Here is an 18,754-nt window from a genome sequence, read left to right on the forward strand (position 1 = left end):
TCACTGCGCCTCGCCCTCCGCCTCGGGCCGCTCCTGCGGCTCGCCCGGCGCGCCCGGCCCGCCCGCCCCGCCCGGATCCCGAGCCGGCCCGCCGCCGCCGCCCGCTGGTTTCGCTTCGCTGTCGACAACACCAACAACAAATATAACAATCGCCCATATGTAACGTGTTAATATATACATTTAGCTTCTGCCCCAGACTGTTCACGTGATCGAAAGAAACGCTAAACATAGACAAATTAGGTCTATGTTTTTCTAATGGTCCACCTGACTTACTGTGGACGGCCGTGATAAGCCTAATGATGTACAGCAGTTATTAAATATATATATTTTTTAATAACTACAGTATGTCACCATTCTTACAGGTAAATTCACCGAGTGAATAAGTATGGATTCATATTGGAATACAGCTTGCAAATGAAAGTGGTAACAGTTATTTAGAATACTTAGATTGAAAATTGATCTAGGTAGGTAGGTAACTCTGAAAAAGGGCGAGTATAATAGATCCACGTAAGTCGCAGTGCTACAGATCCAAGCACCTGATTTTAGCCCAAACCCCCCAATAAAATAAATTGGTTGACAAAACAAAGCAAGTTACGTACAAGTTGGAATATGAAGGCCGTGTGCTGCCGCTCGGGGCGTCGTCGCATGGCGGCGGCCGCGCCGCTGCACTCAGCAGGTAGTTGGTCGACTCACTGAAACAATTCGAAAGCCTACTTCAAATTGTATTACTGCCTCGAGTAGTCCGACACGACTTTGTAGAAATCAAAGCGGCTCGTTGCTGAACTTATATTTCTACTGAATTGATATCCTTCAATTCTTTTTCAAGATAATTATTTTTAGAATCAAAGAAGAGACTATTATTGACCCACAATGCGAATACAGTACGGATCGGCGTTGAAGTAAGGAATATAATAATATTTGAAGAGAAGGGTTTTTCTCAGATTCTCGAAACATACATACCCTTGATCTTTTCAAGCAGGAATTTTAATTAGAATGTTGTACTCAATAATTTTATGCGTGTAAAAATTATGGTGATAATTATAGTTGATAGCTTACTTTCATATATAAACAGATAAAGGCTATTAAAATATGACTTCAATAAAAATCTGATTTAACTGACTTTCTGAAGTTAATGAGTAGAAATTGTACGCAGTATATCACCGTCGCCGTACTTTGATAACATTAAAATCTGTGCCGAATCGGCAAAGATATCGCATACACAAAAACATACAGTGCAAATAAGAATAGAGATTTCTTATATTTATAGTTGGTTGAAAAATTTATTACAGAACCTTTATTGTCACTTGGTTAGTTTAAAATTATATGCTCCAAAAAGGGTCTGACGGTATTTAATGCTTTACACTTCATTACGAATGAGAATTAATTACTAGTCTTGGTAATTACTAGTTCTTACTAATATTATTTGTGAAAGATTGTTGGAACTTTGGATATTATATATATGATATTATATATAGGTTTTGTAAGACGATGATAAAAATTAACATCAATAATATTACGACATACTTACATTATTACTTGTTCTTATAAAACCTATAAGTGCGAGTGATTATGTAATATGTTTCGCTATGCTCACACGTAATAATTAATAATAATTTTAAAACTTTGATTAGGACTCTATATAGCTTCCAAATAAGTCTTTAAAAGAGGGTTTTTTTTAAGTTATTCTTGCAAAATTAAATATATTTGATGCTTCCGAATCAACGGCAAATTTTTAGTTACAGGGACAGTGGATTCAAGTCAGATTTGCACTTATTTCAATCTACTATCCTTATAACTAAAAGTTATGCGTACAATGTTATGTTTCGAGACTTTAGTAACGTTGTCTGGGTATCTCTACGTACATATTTAGGTTGAAATGAAATTACAGAACAAGTTGTCATGACATCTTAGTAATCTGGAATTGTAAAGGCATGAGTAGTATCACGGCCGTAATATGATACCGTGATGTCATGTTATATACAGGCGACATTTATCACTTACCATCAGGTAAGCAGGTCGTCAGTTTGTTTGATATTCTAATTACACTTTCAATAATGTTACTAGACATTAGATATTATTATGAAACATAAAAAACTACTTATACAATTTCATAATTTTTTCTACACTTTAAAAAATGTATAAACTTGTGGCCCGACACCTAGTTATATCTACATATATTTTTATAAAAATATATTCCATTTCATATAATAATAAGTGGACATAAATAACTGTCTACTTGTACCTTGAACGTTAATATTTATATACCATGACCTTAACAAAATTTAATCAGAATTTTGTACTCAACTTGACCTCTACGAATGCGATAATAACTTGATTATGGTTATAATTATAGTTAATAGCTTGTTTTCGTACTTAGATAAAGACAATTAAATCTAGACTGATCAATAAAAAAATCGATTTAATTACATTTCTGAAAGTACGGGCATTCAGAGACTGAGTCAGATTAGGATGCTACTTTAAAAACATGGTATGGACGAAAAGACTATTTTTAAAGAAGGTAAAACCCCCGAAATATTTAGTAGCAATTAAATTCATACTTTTAAAGTATAAGAAACAATCTAAAATTGATTTTAATTTCAACTCGGACGTTTTTTAACAGTTTGTTAGTTTGGTAATTTTGTGTGCGTTACCTACAAGATATCTACAATAAAATAGATTGGATTCTGATTAATAATAATAATAATAATAATTCAAGACAATTCATTCTACTACATCTAATTTCACGCAATGCTTGTTTTATGAACACTAGACAACTGATAGAAATACTTAAATATATATAAAGTCTAGGTGTTTTCTATGTATATTGTATATGTATTACAAATATGAAACTATAACGTAACTCCTCCTATTTCCAAATTTTCCAAAACTAATGTAGATATTCATACTTAAATACAAATTTCTTTTAAACTGCACAGGCTTACTATCCTCTTAATTCTATAAAGAAATGCTAGCTCGCCAGCAATCCCTTTTTCTGGCACAAAATATAGCTTATTTAATAATAATGACGTACTTAGTTTTGATCACAACTACGACATAACCATGGGTTAATGTACATAAATATACAAGACCCCTCGCACGTATACCCTGTCTAGAGGTCGCGTGAATCAACTGATAATATTTTGTATTCATTGTACAGTGTCCTAAGTTCTAAGCGACGCGGGGACATCCAGTGGCTACTGGACTTACGGAATGGTGATAAACATGGCATGCATGGTGGCTCTGATAACCTTTAGTTCTTGTTTACGTAATTTGTGTCATGTGTCAGATAGTACTTAATGTTGTTTTTGAATTGTTCCAATATGGGAATTTACACATTGTCAATATTTGTTGTAAGATTTAATATTCATGTATTAATATTAATTGTATTTTATATTATTTTTTTAATTTTCCTTTACTATGTTTATGTAATATGTAAATGTAAAATATTTTCTTTTCCATTGCTTTTTTCAGTAACCCCGTTATAATTTTGTTAGGCACATCATCTTTTCACACGTCCCATACATCTCTTTTTAGGCATTTCTCTTTTTGTCTATAACGGCTTTGGCGCCATGTATTTAATACAAAAAAATATTTTCCCTTTTTTGTTCCCTTCATTTAACTAGCAGAGCCCGGGTAAGTAAATAGTGTCGGAAAAATATATATTAACATTAGTACGAAAAATATTTGCGTAGATAATAAAAATTATCAACAATAACGTAGGTAAATAGGTCAGTACGAAACTATTATCATTTAATGAGAATTTTATTTTAGGAAACAAAAGGAATCGCATATTTTTTTGAGAAGTATAATTGAGTTTGTTGGGTTCCAGAAAACGGGGCACTCTGGACTTTGCTCTTTCGTTGGAATGTATACAACTCAAGCAAATTGTACTTTATCTTGATAGTTGTATTACTGCTTTAAGGTCTTATATTGTAAGTGACGTAACGATAATCATACTAATATTATAATGTATAAAAATGAGTTTGTTTGTGACCTCTTAGTGTCGTAATGGTTCAATCACTTATCACTATATTTGGCATAAGTAGACGTAATGTTAGGAACGAACAATAATAGGCTATAGTTTTTATGGCGGACAAAGAGGACAAGACAGAAAGAGAGAGAAATTAATAAATAAACATGCAATATAGTACAGTCAGTATAACATTCTTTTATAAAAGGATTGGGATCAAGTACAGGATTCTCTCGAACCATCAGGCGGACTGCATACTTATTTGTACTAAGAGCTTGTGTTATGGCTACTAGACAACTGATAGAATACTTAGATACACATTTTTTGTAAATACATACATCATATACATATAAAATACCCAGACCGATACAAACATGAATACGAATCTTTGTGCCGGTGGAAACGAACCCGCGATCATCGGAAACAAAGAGGTGTGCTAAACGACTAGAGCACCGAGGCCGTCGAGACGGTATGAGTGTGTCACCTGGCGGTCCTCATGCGGAGCGCGGCGCAGTTCTCCTTGCACTTGTAGGCGAGCACCTGCTTGATGCGGCTGACCTCGACGTCGGGGAAGTGCCGGCTGACGTAGGAGATGAGCGCGTGCACGCGGCGGCGGTCGAGCGGCGGCTTGGTGGGGCGCGCCTCCTGGCCGGCGCGCGACCAGCGCTGCCCCGTCACCGAGCACGTGGCCAGCTCCATCGGCGAGAACAGCGCCGCCGCCAGCCCGCGCGTCACTTTCCGGTAGTCGCCCCACTTCACGCCGCGCAGCAGCTCTTCGCGGATCTCCACACCCTCCCCCAGTTTTATCTGCACATCATATTTTATTGCTAATTAATTATACGATACGTTACAATATACAGGGACTGCCCTTAAAAAAATTCCAAACGACTGTTAAATTATATTTACTGAGCAATGCTCGTTTAGTGAGTAATAAGACTCACTAAACGATTATTTGGTATAGCATAAGGACACAATATATATATACTAGCTGTGCCCGCGGTTTCGATCGCTTGAAATTCATAGCTATTATTCTGATGTACAAGCCATATTACTGTAAAGTTTCATCAAAATCCGTTCAGTTTTTGCGTGAAAGAGTCACAATCATCCATCTGTACTCTCAAAGTTTCGTGTTTATAATATTAATAATAAGATTTATGTATAATATAATACATAGACGAAAGTTTGCCAACCGTTTTTGTGCCATGCCTACTTACCTTTTTCTTCAATGAATCACGAATCACTTTTCTTAAGGAGCAAAGGATGATCAGGAAAATAATTTTGCTTCAGTAACATTTAATTTAGTACTGGTTGAAGACCGAGGCTATCGTAGATATTAAGATCTAAAAAGTCTACACATAAACCAAATTGTTTTATACGGTTTATTTTAATAAAGTCCTTTAACTATAAACTTTTACATATTTATAATATTATGAATGATTTATTGAGCAAATGTATAAAATCAGTACTAACCAATCGAGGCGCGGCTGCGCTCCCTCGCTCGTTTTCCCGCTTCAGTACGAAGGGTAGCGCGCTCCGGTGCTGTTCCAACCACACCGCATCAGGAACGGGCCGGTTCCGACGTCCGTCCCACCGACCCGGTATTGCTATAAAAGGTACAAATTCCATGTCCATAACATCACACGTGAACAAAAATATGATTAAAAAACCATGTGAATATCCCACCTGGCACAGACGTTACGCCTATAGATTGTCGATATATCTAATACGAAAAAATATATATACAAGAAAAAAGGGGACGATATACTCGATTTAAGATTACTATATAGCATATTAATTTAACAGTATCTATATGTAACTTTCTTTCAACTGCATGTAAAATTGTGAAAATATTTACTGCAGGAACAAATTTTCTATGCACACATGCCATGCTAATACTGCATGAATCTGGAACCTTGCATACACGCACTATTTAAAATCAATATGTAAAACGTTTGAACAACTAATATTATCTACTAAATAAAAAAATTATATATAATTAAAACACTTTCATGTTTCTATATTATTACTAAACTCGAGAATCGCAACTCACGGCTGTATAATATAATGCACTTGCCAGTTCTAATTATTAGCAAGAATGTATTAACAATGAAAAAATGTGCAAACGTTTTAAATGCCATACGAAATTGCCAAATTTTAATTTAAAAAATAAATAAATATAACAATTATTAAACTAAAAATGTGTTTTTGCAATACTTTATTTTTTATATTTAGTAAAAAATTACATTGATTTATGTACAAAGATTCAAAATCCTAATATGTTGCACGAAATAATGCAGTAATAAATTATATTCAACATTTCATTTATGGACCTTATATGAGATAAAACATAACGCTGGATGGGAACGTGTACTTAGATGATACTTTATAAATGAGTTCAAAGCGTTATCGAATTCTATATTGTATTGAGAAATTGCATGTAACAAGAGTAAACAATAATTAAACATTTTCAAACAATACGACAAGATTGAGATCTGTATAACCATAAACAAGTACAGCATAAAGTGATTGCGAGGCTAATATGTTTAATAAATTAAATAGACCAAAAAAATTGCGCTTAGTTAATTACTACATTAACAATAGTGGCCAATAGAATATGTTTCGAGTAAATTCAAATAATGTAATATTAAACCATTATGAAATGCTTCCGAATATTATTTTGTTTAAATTTACATTACTATCATACTGATAAAATTTCTAAGTTCATAAAATCCTATATAAATTCAGCAAGTAAGTGTCAAGAGATTCAATTTTTATCTATACAATAATTTTATTTTCGTTACAAACTTTACAATAACGAAGCTGCTTCTTAACTTATTAAGGGGACTAAAATTATTTCGAAGAAATTCTCAAGTGCTCCTTTAAATTACGTTTACTAATAAGTAGCGAGTGATCAATTATTGCATTTAAGTTTCATTGGAAGTTTTTACTTCAAAACAGTACAAAGTAAATGCGATAGTTTAATTTAGAGATCAAATAAATCAAATTGAGATCACATAGTATTAAAATATTACAAATCTACATATTAATTTTAAAATAAAAAAAAATAAATATTGTAATTCACAACCCTAATCATACTTTCAATGACAAGTCCCATCTAAATGCTTTTGTTACAAAATGACTAGATGTGTTTTTTTCATGGCAAATATTGTATATAAATCTATAAAATAAAACGACTTCAACGATCGACTCATCAAAAACTAATGTCTTAAGGTAAGACCGCAGCGACAAAATATAAAAACAAGTAACTGACTGGTCAATCATTACAGACTCTACAAAATTTATCACGGCCCTGTCATCTGCAAAGATTAGCGATTTGTTCATTTGTTAAACTTTGTCGCTGCGGTGACATACGACTCTTAAAGTAATGGAAAATAATAACACAGTCTCGATTATTATCTAAGTACCTCCCTATGTGAAATGACAACCAGTTTTGTGTCACTGCATGTAGGGACCTAGAGACTATGGCAAGTGTATAACGTTCAATGATAACATTTAATAACTAATGTTATGTATTAAATATACGAATTTGAAGACATTTAATATTATTCATTACATCTGAGATTTTGTACAAACTATGAACCGGGAGCCGTCCAATCACTCAACAATATAACACCGTGTAAAGATAAAGCTATTGTGTATAAAAATATCACTATTGTAGTTCACCGCCAACTTACATCTCATCTAAGTTACATAACTTGGCGCATTCGACAAATGAAACGGACTCTTTCAGTCATTTCTATCGCGCGTTGTCGTACAAAAAAATTATACTCTATTATGAAAATACAGTTTCATTATTTAACTCTAGGTGCGCGAACGAAAGTACTGAACAACATATGGATATAGTGTATATGTATGTATAACATGTAACCAGTAAATAATCTATATTATATAAAATCAGCACCGGTCGCAACAAATGCTTTAACAACAATCAGTCTATTGTCAAAATTAAGGTTTATTCGTTCCCCAACGAGGCTCTCTTAGTCATATATCACAATCCATAAGTAAATGACTAAGCATTATTGCTCGCACTACTTTCAATTCTGACTAAGCCTTGGATTTACCCTATTGTTACATGTCATTTTCCCCATAAGTGACGAAAATGGTTAACTGTAATATAAAATGTGTAAACAATGTGTGTTCGGTTTGCTGAAACTGTAACGTTGAAATGCAATATTACTATTAATATGAATATTTAAGCGTATTATTAACCACAGCGTTATATACACACAGCTATTTAATCACTGCAAGAACGGTTAACGATACGATATTTCATATAAATGTTCATTATACATTAGGCATGTACGTGTTGTATAATTAATGAACTAAGAAAACCTCATTAAAGTAACGAATATCTGGCACTCGGTATATTTATCGAAAGGCACGCAATAAGCGGAGAGGTGTGACGGCAGATAGGCCCCCGGCGACACTCCGATCACAGACTAGATAAATCTATAGACAGTCTTCATTTCGACGTTGTAAGACATTTCAACGTCGTCGAACGTGGAGATACAACTGCTGTAAACATCGCCGAAAAAAAAGAACAATAGACGCGCATGAAGGCCACAATAACGCAAATTCTATACCAGTGTCTCCTTGTGGGGTCCACCCCTTATCAATTAATAGTAAATAGTAATGAAAAGGCGACAACAGCGTTGTACGTCCTCGCCGATAGCGATCCTCTAGGACGAGTAGGAGAGAGCGCGTGAATCGCTTTCGACTACTGTTGGAAGCGCTGAGCGGGCCGCAGCGCGGGCAAAGGCGGCGGCGGCGGCTTATGGTGTGGCGCCGGGTGCTGCGCCAGCGTGTGTCGCCGCAGGTACAGCGGAGTCTTGAAGCTGCGCCCGCAGGTGGTACACGCGACCGGCTGTGCCTCGTGGATCAGCCGCACGTGCTGCCGCAGGTTGGACGCGTTGCTGTACCGCCGCCCGCACACAGCGCACCGGACGCCGCCGCCCGCGCCCGCTCCCGCTCCCGCTCCCGCACCCACGCCCGCACCCGCGCCGCTCGCTGCCAACAACACCACGTTCGCACTGCGCCGCCCGACCGTGACCGCCCGGGCCGAGCTCGCGGCGTGTCGCCCACACCGGTAGTATCGTTCGCCGGAAGGTGGCCATATTCAAATGCTTTGTATGACTAAACCTGATCTTTCAGATATCATGCGTTTTATACTGAGCCTCTTTCGCAAAGTGGAGTTGTAGACATTACTACTTTTTTTGGATCAGGACATTTTGAACGTAACTCCCCTGATTTAAAATTTCATTCTAGTTTAAGCATTTGAATGGCAGGGAGGAAACATGCGCACATATCAGATGCTGCGGGAACCACGTTCCGACGGACAACTAGGATCGGGGTGGACCACAGCGCCGGAGCTAACGCCGCTGACGCGGTCACGGGGCGGGTCGGCTGCGCGTCGCCACGACACCCGCGCTCCTAGCCACCAGACTAGATTCAATACCGTGCGCGCTCTCTTCTACTTCCAATTTGTTTCATAAAATATGCTAAAGAGAAAAAGGTTCGCCGGGGGCGCGGCTGTCCGAGTCGACGTGTGCGTGTGATAATGACGTGATAGTGATATACACAAAAAACAGGTATATATAATGATATTTACCTTCTGTGTTTTCTTCCCGAAGATCTGCACTTATCCCTGTCATGAGATCTATATTACCTGTTGACAAAAATACTGTAAGAATCTATAGCAAATGAAAAAATCTCTATGGTAAGTAGTATTATACAAACCTTGCAAAGCGGCGAAGGGATTAGCCAATGCATTATTCTCATAGTACAATGGAGGAAAACTGGAGCGCTCTTCATCACTGCCTTCTTGTTCAACGACTTCCATTTTTGGTTCCAACAGATCAGATGCATTGAAATCTTGTAATTTCTCCCCTCTTTCGGAGTCTCCTGGATCCATTAGAATATCACTCTCTTCATTTTTCACTTCAGCTTCGAGATCAGTTTTAACCCTTAAGGAAGGGTAGCATGTTTCGCTATAGTCATCATTATTAGGCCTCATTTGACTAGAAGTTTGAAATGGAGCTTCATCATTGAGATTGTTTCTGGCAACATCGGGAGAATTTCTTGTGGAACGACGGCTGGCACTCTTATCATGGTCGTCAGCTGAGGTCGATTCGACGTTTTGGCTTGCGACTTTGGAGGAGGAGGTAGAATGTGACGGCTTTGCGCTGAGCAAATTACGTAATTGGGAAGGAGGAGATTTACGATTCGCTTTCTGTAAGACAATAATAAAAAATCATGAATGTGATAATGAGGGTTACATAGTGGCATTGACTATGCTTGGATGATATTTACTTTGTCGTTGTGTTGTGAGCAGTCCGTGAGGCCTCTAATTTGAAGAGCATCTGCAGTGCGTAGGAAGGCGCTGAGCTGCGCTTGAGCGATGTTAACTTGCCCGACGTACATAAACTGAAGGAGTGCACGCACGTGCGACACCTCACAGTCGCGCATGAATATTATAGGGTGAGGGCATGGGTTGTTCTGAAATTATGCAACTTATTTAAAAATGTGAAATTTCATTATGCACTTTACCAATTACTCTTTGTCGTGTTTTATCTAGTTTATTATCAATAGTTCAATGAATCTAATGGTTATTCCGTAAGCAAACGTCGACTGAAGAGGTCACACGAGTAAACAACTGAACGGGTTTTAATAAAAATTGATACAAAGATAAATTGTATCACAAGTAAACAAAAACTTCAGCTGCATTTCCGTACAAAAAAGTAGACTAAGTTGCGGTAGCATCTACTTTATAATTTAACTTAAATACAAATAAAATAACTTAAATGCTTTTATACGCTTTCAATTATAAATTCATAAATTGATGAGATAAAGTAAGTTACATATAAAAATAAGATTAGTGGTCAACGGTGTGACGACTCGCGGGCATCATCATCGCAAACATCAACCACAAAAATGAAATACCTATTCTATTCTATTCTATTAATCTAACTAATCTAAATGTCTAAATGTACGCCATAACGGTACAGATGCTTAGAAATAGTCTAACCTGGAAATTATTTAACATAACTGGTTGTAATACCTACGTCCATCTAACACTCATATGCCGTACATTAGTTTTTTAATATATGTAACGAGATCATATGAAACCACATATAATCGTTGATTGTGATATTTGTACATTTCTCAATATATACAAATATCACATTCATTATTACGTTTAAATATTTCGTTATATCTTCTGTAACTACATAAAAAAGATATACTATATGACAATACCTACTATTTGGGATATTTCATCCACTTAATAGAACCCAATACATACTGTTTATCAGTATTTTTTGTCTGTTTATATGTTTGTATGTGCGCGTTAAAATCACAACTGTCATTTTGTTAATGTATATCGAGGTAAGTTTAAATCAAAATGTCGTCTACGGCACATTGACCAGTTTTGCTACATTTTGCAATACAGCTCCGCTCCTATTGGTTGTAGCGTGATGTTTCAATTTCATTCCTATATCAATGGTAGCCCATTCCAATTCGAAAATAATTGTTAGAATCGGTTGCATAGATCCAAAGATAACCTGTACAATGTCACTAATTTTACCTCTTTATAAAATTAATGCAGATTAGAATGTGCTTAGTACATTTTAAATTAAATTTAGGAAGCAGTAATAGATGCAGCAGAAACGAAGGATCCAAATAAATGTCAAAACATATTGAAGCAGGTCTATTAAGTATATAATTCTTAGTCACTACCTCTTTATTCTTACAAATACAATGAAATGTACTGATACGTGAAACTTGAATTTTATTACCTATGTCCTTATCTACGCTATAGTATATATAACATAGTATATACCTATGTATATGTATTTTGCACGAATATTGTGTAATATAACCACTATCACCCACCATGTATCCTAAAGTGGTGGATTAAGAAAAACTGAAAAGCTTCGGTTTTTGTTTGTCAGTATTATTACATACATTTCTTTTCAGAAAATTCGAAGTTAAAGAGGCATCAGAAGAGATAATATTTATTTTGCATTATCATCATAAACTGCTGTGGTATGGGAACTTTTTATAAAGAATGTAAAAATAGCTCCTAGTTCTATTATAATTTGGTAAAAAATATCCAAAGTGCTAGTTTCTAAACATTATGATTTTGCAGGGACAGACGGACAAAACCGCTCCATGAGGGTTCGTTTCACTGTTTGGCTTGGAATCTTAAATTAAATGACCATTATGTTTCTTTCAACATAAATTGTTTTGTTCGAGTAAGGTACTTATTTGAACAAAACAATCAAAAAACTTATGCGAAGACCAATGTTATCGGGCAAAGATTAGAAAAAAATATCTACTATCTATGTAATACATACTTCACTTTAACATAAGAATTACCTACATAATAGCTAAGCAATATAAAAAACAAAAATATCTGTTACTATATATGATTGTGAAATGTGTTAATTTACCTACGTAATTTCGACTAGAGATGTTGGATTTAATGCAAACTTTATAAAAAGACTTGCCCCGTCTGACCTATTAATGCGGAACATAATTAGTACTACAGTATAGTAATACAGTCTATTGTGGAGTCCAGTAACAATATCAAATCAATTTCTGTACTATTCTTTTAAAACTTGTGTTCGATTGGCTCATTGTTTCTCACCAATCGAACGTCGTCGTCGGCACGTGTCGTCCGACTCTTATCCGAAATGTACGGGGACTCTTACGAAGATAACAGGTTGGCGCAAGCAGAACGGCAGTAAACACTATCTATAGTAAAAATAATTATCAAAATATGTTCGAATGATGTACCGAAGATATTGATTCTATTTGGCTGAGATATCGATTCCATTTCTAAGGACTAAGATGTTGTGTCTTGTACTTTCACCACCATCTCTCACCCTACAAACTGGTAAAAAGCATGCAAAGGAAACAGACCAAATGTGCTATATTTTATACGGGCGCCATGTGACTTCGTGTGCATGGAAATTAAGTTTTTTTTATTAATATAATAATATAAGAGAATATATAGGGATCCGTCAAAATCGGTCCAGCCATTTCAGAGATTAGCATGAACAAACAGAAAAAAAAAATTATGTAAGTACCATACATACTTTCATATTCATTTAGTGAAAACTGTTAAATGATGTACTTATATATCACTTCTATTTTATTTATTTGAATAGATATAGATGTATTACATGAGGTAGACTTTGCAGAAAGTTGTCTGTGTGAATTGCTACCTCATATATTGCTACAATTTCAACTGCAACAGATCTTACTTTGTATTCTCTTATTTTGCACCTTAAAGTGTAGTTTGAATGGAAAAGTTGAATGGAAAAAAAAAACAAAAATTGGAAACTACAATTTACTCTTTACGAATAGGAACAGAGGGTACCACTAACCTTATATGATAATGCATTGTTTGTGGTGTTATTTATGCAATAATATGTATCTATCTGTTTGTATCTATGTATGTACTATGTGGATAGTAAGCTAGTTTGACTTTCCAATTAAAAAAATATTGAAATCCAAAATGTTTAAGTACCCCTAAATATTGTTTGGTGTAATGAAACTATTAAAAACATCACAAACAGTAAAATGAAATGAAATTTATTTGCATATTATATAGTTAGATATTCGGTAATATGTCCAGGTAATAATAAATGCCAATAGACAACTGTTTAATTCCCAATTTATAGGCATGCAAATTTTGAGTATATTAAAATTAAATACTACGACCTAGGATAATGTAACCAGACATTATCCTAGAAAACAAATGTAATAAAGTAATGTAAATATACATTGTTATATTTATGTATAAATGTTACCATTTAACTTAAATTACAATATAATATATTTTTACAAACTAACTGTATCCCATAGCACTGCTCACATGAATTGCAGATTAATTCAGTTGGTTTCTATATAGATCAAGGAATTTTTAAAATGTGCATAATATTCATTTTGTATTATTACTTTAGATGACTAAATAAGTGATGAGCTAAATTAAAAGGATTACATTTTATATATAGGATACAATTTAGAAAATATATTTTTTTATTATCAATTATTATTAAATAATTGATGAATATATATTGTAAGATATAGATATTATTCGGTGAGTAGTAAGTGTTCATGGGTAATAGATATAATAAGATAAGATGATTATTTTATCAGTATGTTCCAATGTTTTGTCTATCCTTTATGTATCAACTAAGTAACTAGTAATCATGTATTTTTATTATCCTTAACTTTACTAGAATTTTTAAGACAGTGACCCACAATTTTATTATGTTGGTTATGTGCAAAATCAATACCAATATAATATATGATATGGATTTATATTTTTTAAAGTAATGAGACACAAATTAACAGATATATGTTACAGTTTTTTATCAACCATTAAAAAAGAGAAATAGGATAAATATATATCTAGTAAAAGTACCATTCCTTGAAATTAATCACCAAAGATATGATAAGTCAGTAATAACTGTTAGTTGATAATAACATGTAAATATTATAAGAAATATGTTTAATTAGGTAAAAAACCTAATATAAAAATACATATATTTTTTATATTTGCTTAAAGGCATCTCTTGTCTATAGACATGATTAATATTGCAATGAGACAACCAGTAAAATGAAAGAACCAATTTCAGATATATTTAGAATACTAAATGTTGATTGGAATTGCAGTTGAGAAAAGATTAGAAATAAAACTTAAATGATAGATTAATGAAAATAATATTCCTAAAACCCTATATAAATGTTGCATCTGTTTACAAGGTGACATTGGTGTCAATGACATTGTAAAGAGTATAAAAGCATGAATATCATTTGTATTGGATATATATTATGAAAAAGTACTAGAACTATTACTGAGATTCTCGGTATTACCAGTGCATAAGTCATTTTGCTAATCATAGTGCAAAAAGAGTTACATATTATATTTGTTTATTTATTTAAGTATATAAAAAATAATATTGAGGAGAAATATAAATTTCCCAAATCTAAATTTATAGACCAGTCTGAATTTTGTTATTGATTTCTTGCATATTTCCATTCCAGACAAAAAGACCTATACAATAATTCCTTTTTTCAACTGACAGTTCTAATCCACCGGTTGAATCTGTATAATGTCTACCAGTCCAGGTCAAGTTTTATTTAAATATATACTAATGTACTCTTAGAAATAACATTTATTTGAATACAATTAAATTTTTCTTAAAGGCTAAAATTTCATAAGCATAACATGTTGTGTTAAAATTTGTATATAATGTTGGGAAAATTATTAAAAATAGATGTCAGTATAAGAGAAGTGACACCCATCATAATAAAAGTAAATGGTCCAGATTTTGGAAATATTTTGAAGTTGTGGCACTAGTCTAGTAAACCACATTGCACAAAAATTTTGTAAATGTGTTCATAACACCTTTGATGCTCTAATTTTACAGAAATAATTCACTTTGTTAAATAAATACCAACAATCTATAAATCCAATGGTAATATTGTATTAATTAGAAATCGCAATACCGAATTTTAAAGTAGGTACAAATAAATGAAATCATGAGTACTTAACCGGAACGCGAGACATGGCATTTGTAAGTAGATCAAGTGTTTTATACATAACAACTTTCACTAGAGTCATTGTAATGGTGACACATCAAACTATAGGGAGTGAAAGATGAACTTACTTTAAACAATTCCTTGAAATACGGACTACAAGCCGAAAGAACCACTTTGTGGGCTTCTAGCCTGTGTCCCTCGCATGCCAGGGTGACATCCACAAAGTCCTCATCATCGCGTAGTGCCTCGAATTGAGAAGTTATATTTGCTTGAAAATTGTTCCATCTCAAACAGAATTGCTGGTCGCCACCCAGTTCTGAACCTTCCATTACTTATAGACATAACTTGATATCCCTGCTCATTTAATTGGTTGATAAGAATAGTTAATTATTGAAAATAAATATATCACAGAAACTTGCAATTTCAGTCGCCGTCTGGCCGAAAATCTTTTATGAAAGAAAACAATCAATAAAATCTCGTACCAATATACGAAAAATAAAAGCTTTTTTAATTTGTCATTTTGATGAGTACATTCACTTCGACGTTCCTTTACACGCTAACAAAAAGTATGTAATCACTCCGTTTTGTGCTGCGGTACATAGAGTTTCGATACGCTCCGCAAGTACAACTGCAACTTTAATATGTACACATGTTACACTAAATTTAACCGAACTATCTAAGATATATTTAGAAAGCAAAATATAACTTAAATAAGCCATTCAATGTTGTACTAATAAATGTTCTTTATGCAACATTACCTAGAAGTTTATTTACCTATACACCGTTACTTTTAGGTAGATTTTCAATTACTATAAAAAATATATAGTTAAATTGTTACTGAGACTGGCTATCTTAAAATTACAACCACATCATCACACCGTTACTTTACGAAGACTGTTGGATATACAGAAAACAATAGACAAGTTACCCCGATAGAGGACGCCATTGTATTATGATGTAAAGGGCGAAAATGATGATAATGAAAGTGAAGACTAGTCTGCGTTAAAGGTATAAGACCGAGGACGATAAAAATGTAACCAATTGCGGTAATACAATGACGGTATACATTACCTGCACATGAATGGTAGATGATAGGTCGTGAATAAAATTAGTTTAATTTACTTCATCTATCATGATTATTTTCTTATAAATGAATCGTAATGGTTTTTAGGAGGACTCATGTAGAGATAATTTGGCGAGAAAAATTGCTAACAATAAATCACTACTACCCATCAGAGTACCTTTCCATGATAATTACATGTGGGTAATTATAATATATAAGACTATAATTTCAAACACAGTAGTCAGAGACAATAATAATTGACTTGATGAATGCTTGTGGTACAGTATCCGCAGACATGATTACATTTTGTTGAGAATATTTAAATACAAAAAGACAGGCTTAAATGAAAGAAAGAAAATAAAGAGGTTTTGTTGAGGTTTATAAAATAGAAAATCAACACTTAAGACCTTAGCAAATACATTAGTAATTTACAATTTTCTAAATTAGTCTAATGTACTAATGAGTATACACATAATATTTATAAGATACTGTAGTATTTCTTAAACATATGGGATGTGTGTGTGATGTGTTTGAGGAACAAAAATTCACACATTAGTATTTAAAGAAAATTAAAAGTATTAAAATTTTATTCAATTGTAACATTTACTTTGGCAGAAAATAATCAGGTTACAAATGATGGTAGTTCAGTCCTTATAAAGTCTGTTCTCCTTCTACCATTTCTTTTAAATTTAACAACTCAAACTGTCCGCTTCCTTTTGTTTCAGTTCTAATCATTTCATCCAAAGTTCTAAAATTCCCAGGATCAATTAAGCAAATGATATTGGCTGTTCCAGAATCCCAAGTCTCCTCTTCAACACTCATAGCCAATTTTACAACTTTATCTTTTGTTTTTCTTGCTTCTTTTCCAGTCAATAAAATTCTTACTCTCATTTGTGCTCTTTCCAGAGGTATTTCCTTTTTCAAAAGCTGTATTACATCTAAAGCCTGTTGCTTAGCACTTTTATTCACATTGACAGAAAAATGTACATCTTTCATAGCTTTTTCTATAATTGATACAGGATAAGGTCTTTTTGTTTCAGGATTTACGCATTTGTCAGCGACCGTTGTAGCAATATCTTTCATTAAGGATTCAATTTGTGAATGTCTCTCCTTATCTGAAACCTGAAGTTCCCCTTTCTCTAATATCTCTTTGCATATTTCTGTTGAGTCATCTTTCCCAAATATTTTTACTAAATCTTCTTTTTTAGCTACTTGGCCTTTGGAGACATTTGAAAATACTGTATGTGTTTGTAATACTTCATCAATATCCTGTTCCCTAAAAAATTTAGATGATTAGGTAAATTAAAATTTGGTCTCGATATCAGTTCATTTGCAATTAAATTAAAGGGTAAAAGAGCAAAAAAAGACATAACCTAAAACAATGTTATTCAAAAATAGTTTCTATAAATTAAATTGTAATAATAATCATCAACATTATTATAACATTACTTAAAAAGCACCAATAGACAAATTTTTGAATATAGGTATGTGGCATTACTAGTGTAGAGTAATATGTGATGTAGAAATGGGTATATTGAATCTGGCACAATATTAAAGCAAAATAATTAATTCAGGCACGGTATAGGTAAGAGAAATACTTGCAATTTATTTCTCCATGATAACACTTTATTTCTATAGCAGGCTATTTCAAACCTCTTTCCACTCTTTTTTAAACGAACTATTGCGACGTTGGTTAAACGTATTTGATTAGTTGGTGTAAATATTTTAGACATTTTTCTTTACTACATTTAATAAGTATGTACAAATAGTATTTATATAGTTGTAAACTAAATTAGCACTCTAAAAGTATATATTATTTAAAAATAAGATGTTGATAAATTAAGGATTAAAATGAACACAAATATTGACAATTTGACAGCCTGCAGATTAGACAGATTTAATAATATTCTAGGACCAAGTATCATCATTTTGTATATAGCACAGACGACAGAGACTGGTTCAACTTTTTTTTTAATATTCAGGAATCGTTAATTGATTTATAAGTGCAGTCAGTACGCTTTTTTTTTCATTGTAAAAATACGCTTTTTTATTCGCCAACGTTCTATGCCTAAGTTATAAAACAAATAAGATAATATTACATAGTTATAGGCAATTTAAGCATCATTAATATGATGCCTAGAATGTAA

The 18,754-nt window shown here is 33.5% G+C and overlaps 3 protein-coding genes across 3 annotated transcripts; all 3 read right to left on the minus strand.

The window, feature by feature from the left end:
* On the minus strand, positions 1–5,596 carry LOC131850822 (uncharacterized). The gene is made up of 4 exons (XM_059201187.1): positions 5,441–5,596; positions 4,455–4,777; positions 600–692; positions 1–118 (listed from the first exon to the last, which is right to left on the minus strand). Exons 1-4 carry the CDS (start codon positions 5,594–5,596, stop codon positions 1–3), a joined length of 690 nt encoding a protein of 229 aa, XP_059057170.1.
* Positions 5,597–6,195: 599 nt separating this feature from the next.
* Positions 6,196–16,067, minus strand: LOC131850665 (protein abrupt-like). The gene is made up of 5 exons (XM_059200966.1): positions 15,673–16,067; positions 10,301–10,486; positions 9,728–10,220; positions 9,600–9,656; positions 6,196–8,998 (listed from the first exon to the last, which is right to left on the minus strand). Exons 1-5 carry the CDS (start codon positions 15,871–15,873, stop codon positions 8,709–8,711), a joined length of 1,227 nt encoding a protein of 408 aa, XP_059056949.1. The 5' UTR covers positions 15,874–16,067; the 3' UTR covers positions 6,196–8,708.
* A 924-nt stretch (positions 16,068–16,991) lies between these two features.
* On the minus strand, positions 16,992–18,531 carry LOC131850768 (ribosome maturation protein SBDS). The gene is made up of 2 exons (XM_059201124.1): positions 18,210–18,531; positions 16,992–17,883 (listed from the first exon to the last, which is right to left on the minus strand). Exons 1-2 carry the CDS (start codon positions 18,338–18,340, stop codon positions 17,259–17,261), a joined length of 756 nt encoding a protein of 251 aa, XP_059057107.1. The 5' UTR covers positions 18,341–18,531; the 3' UTR covers positions 16,992–17,258.
* Positions 18,532–18,754: the final 223 nt, after the last annotated feature.

The sequence above is a fragment of the Achroia grisella genome, unplaced genomic scaffold (assembly GCF_030625045.1).
Source record: "Achroia grisella isolate CSIRO2021 unplaced genomic scaffold, CSIRO_AGI_Agris_v1 utg779, whole genome shotgun sequence".
In the NCBI taxonomy this organism is placed as follows: Eukaryota; Metazoa; Arthropoda; class Insecta; order Lepidoptera; family Pyralidae; genus Achroia; species Achroia grisella.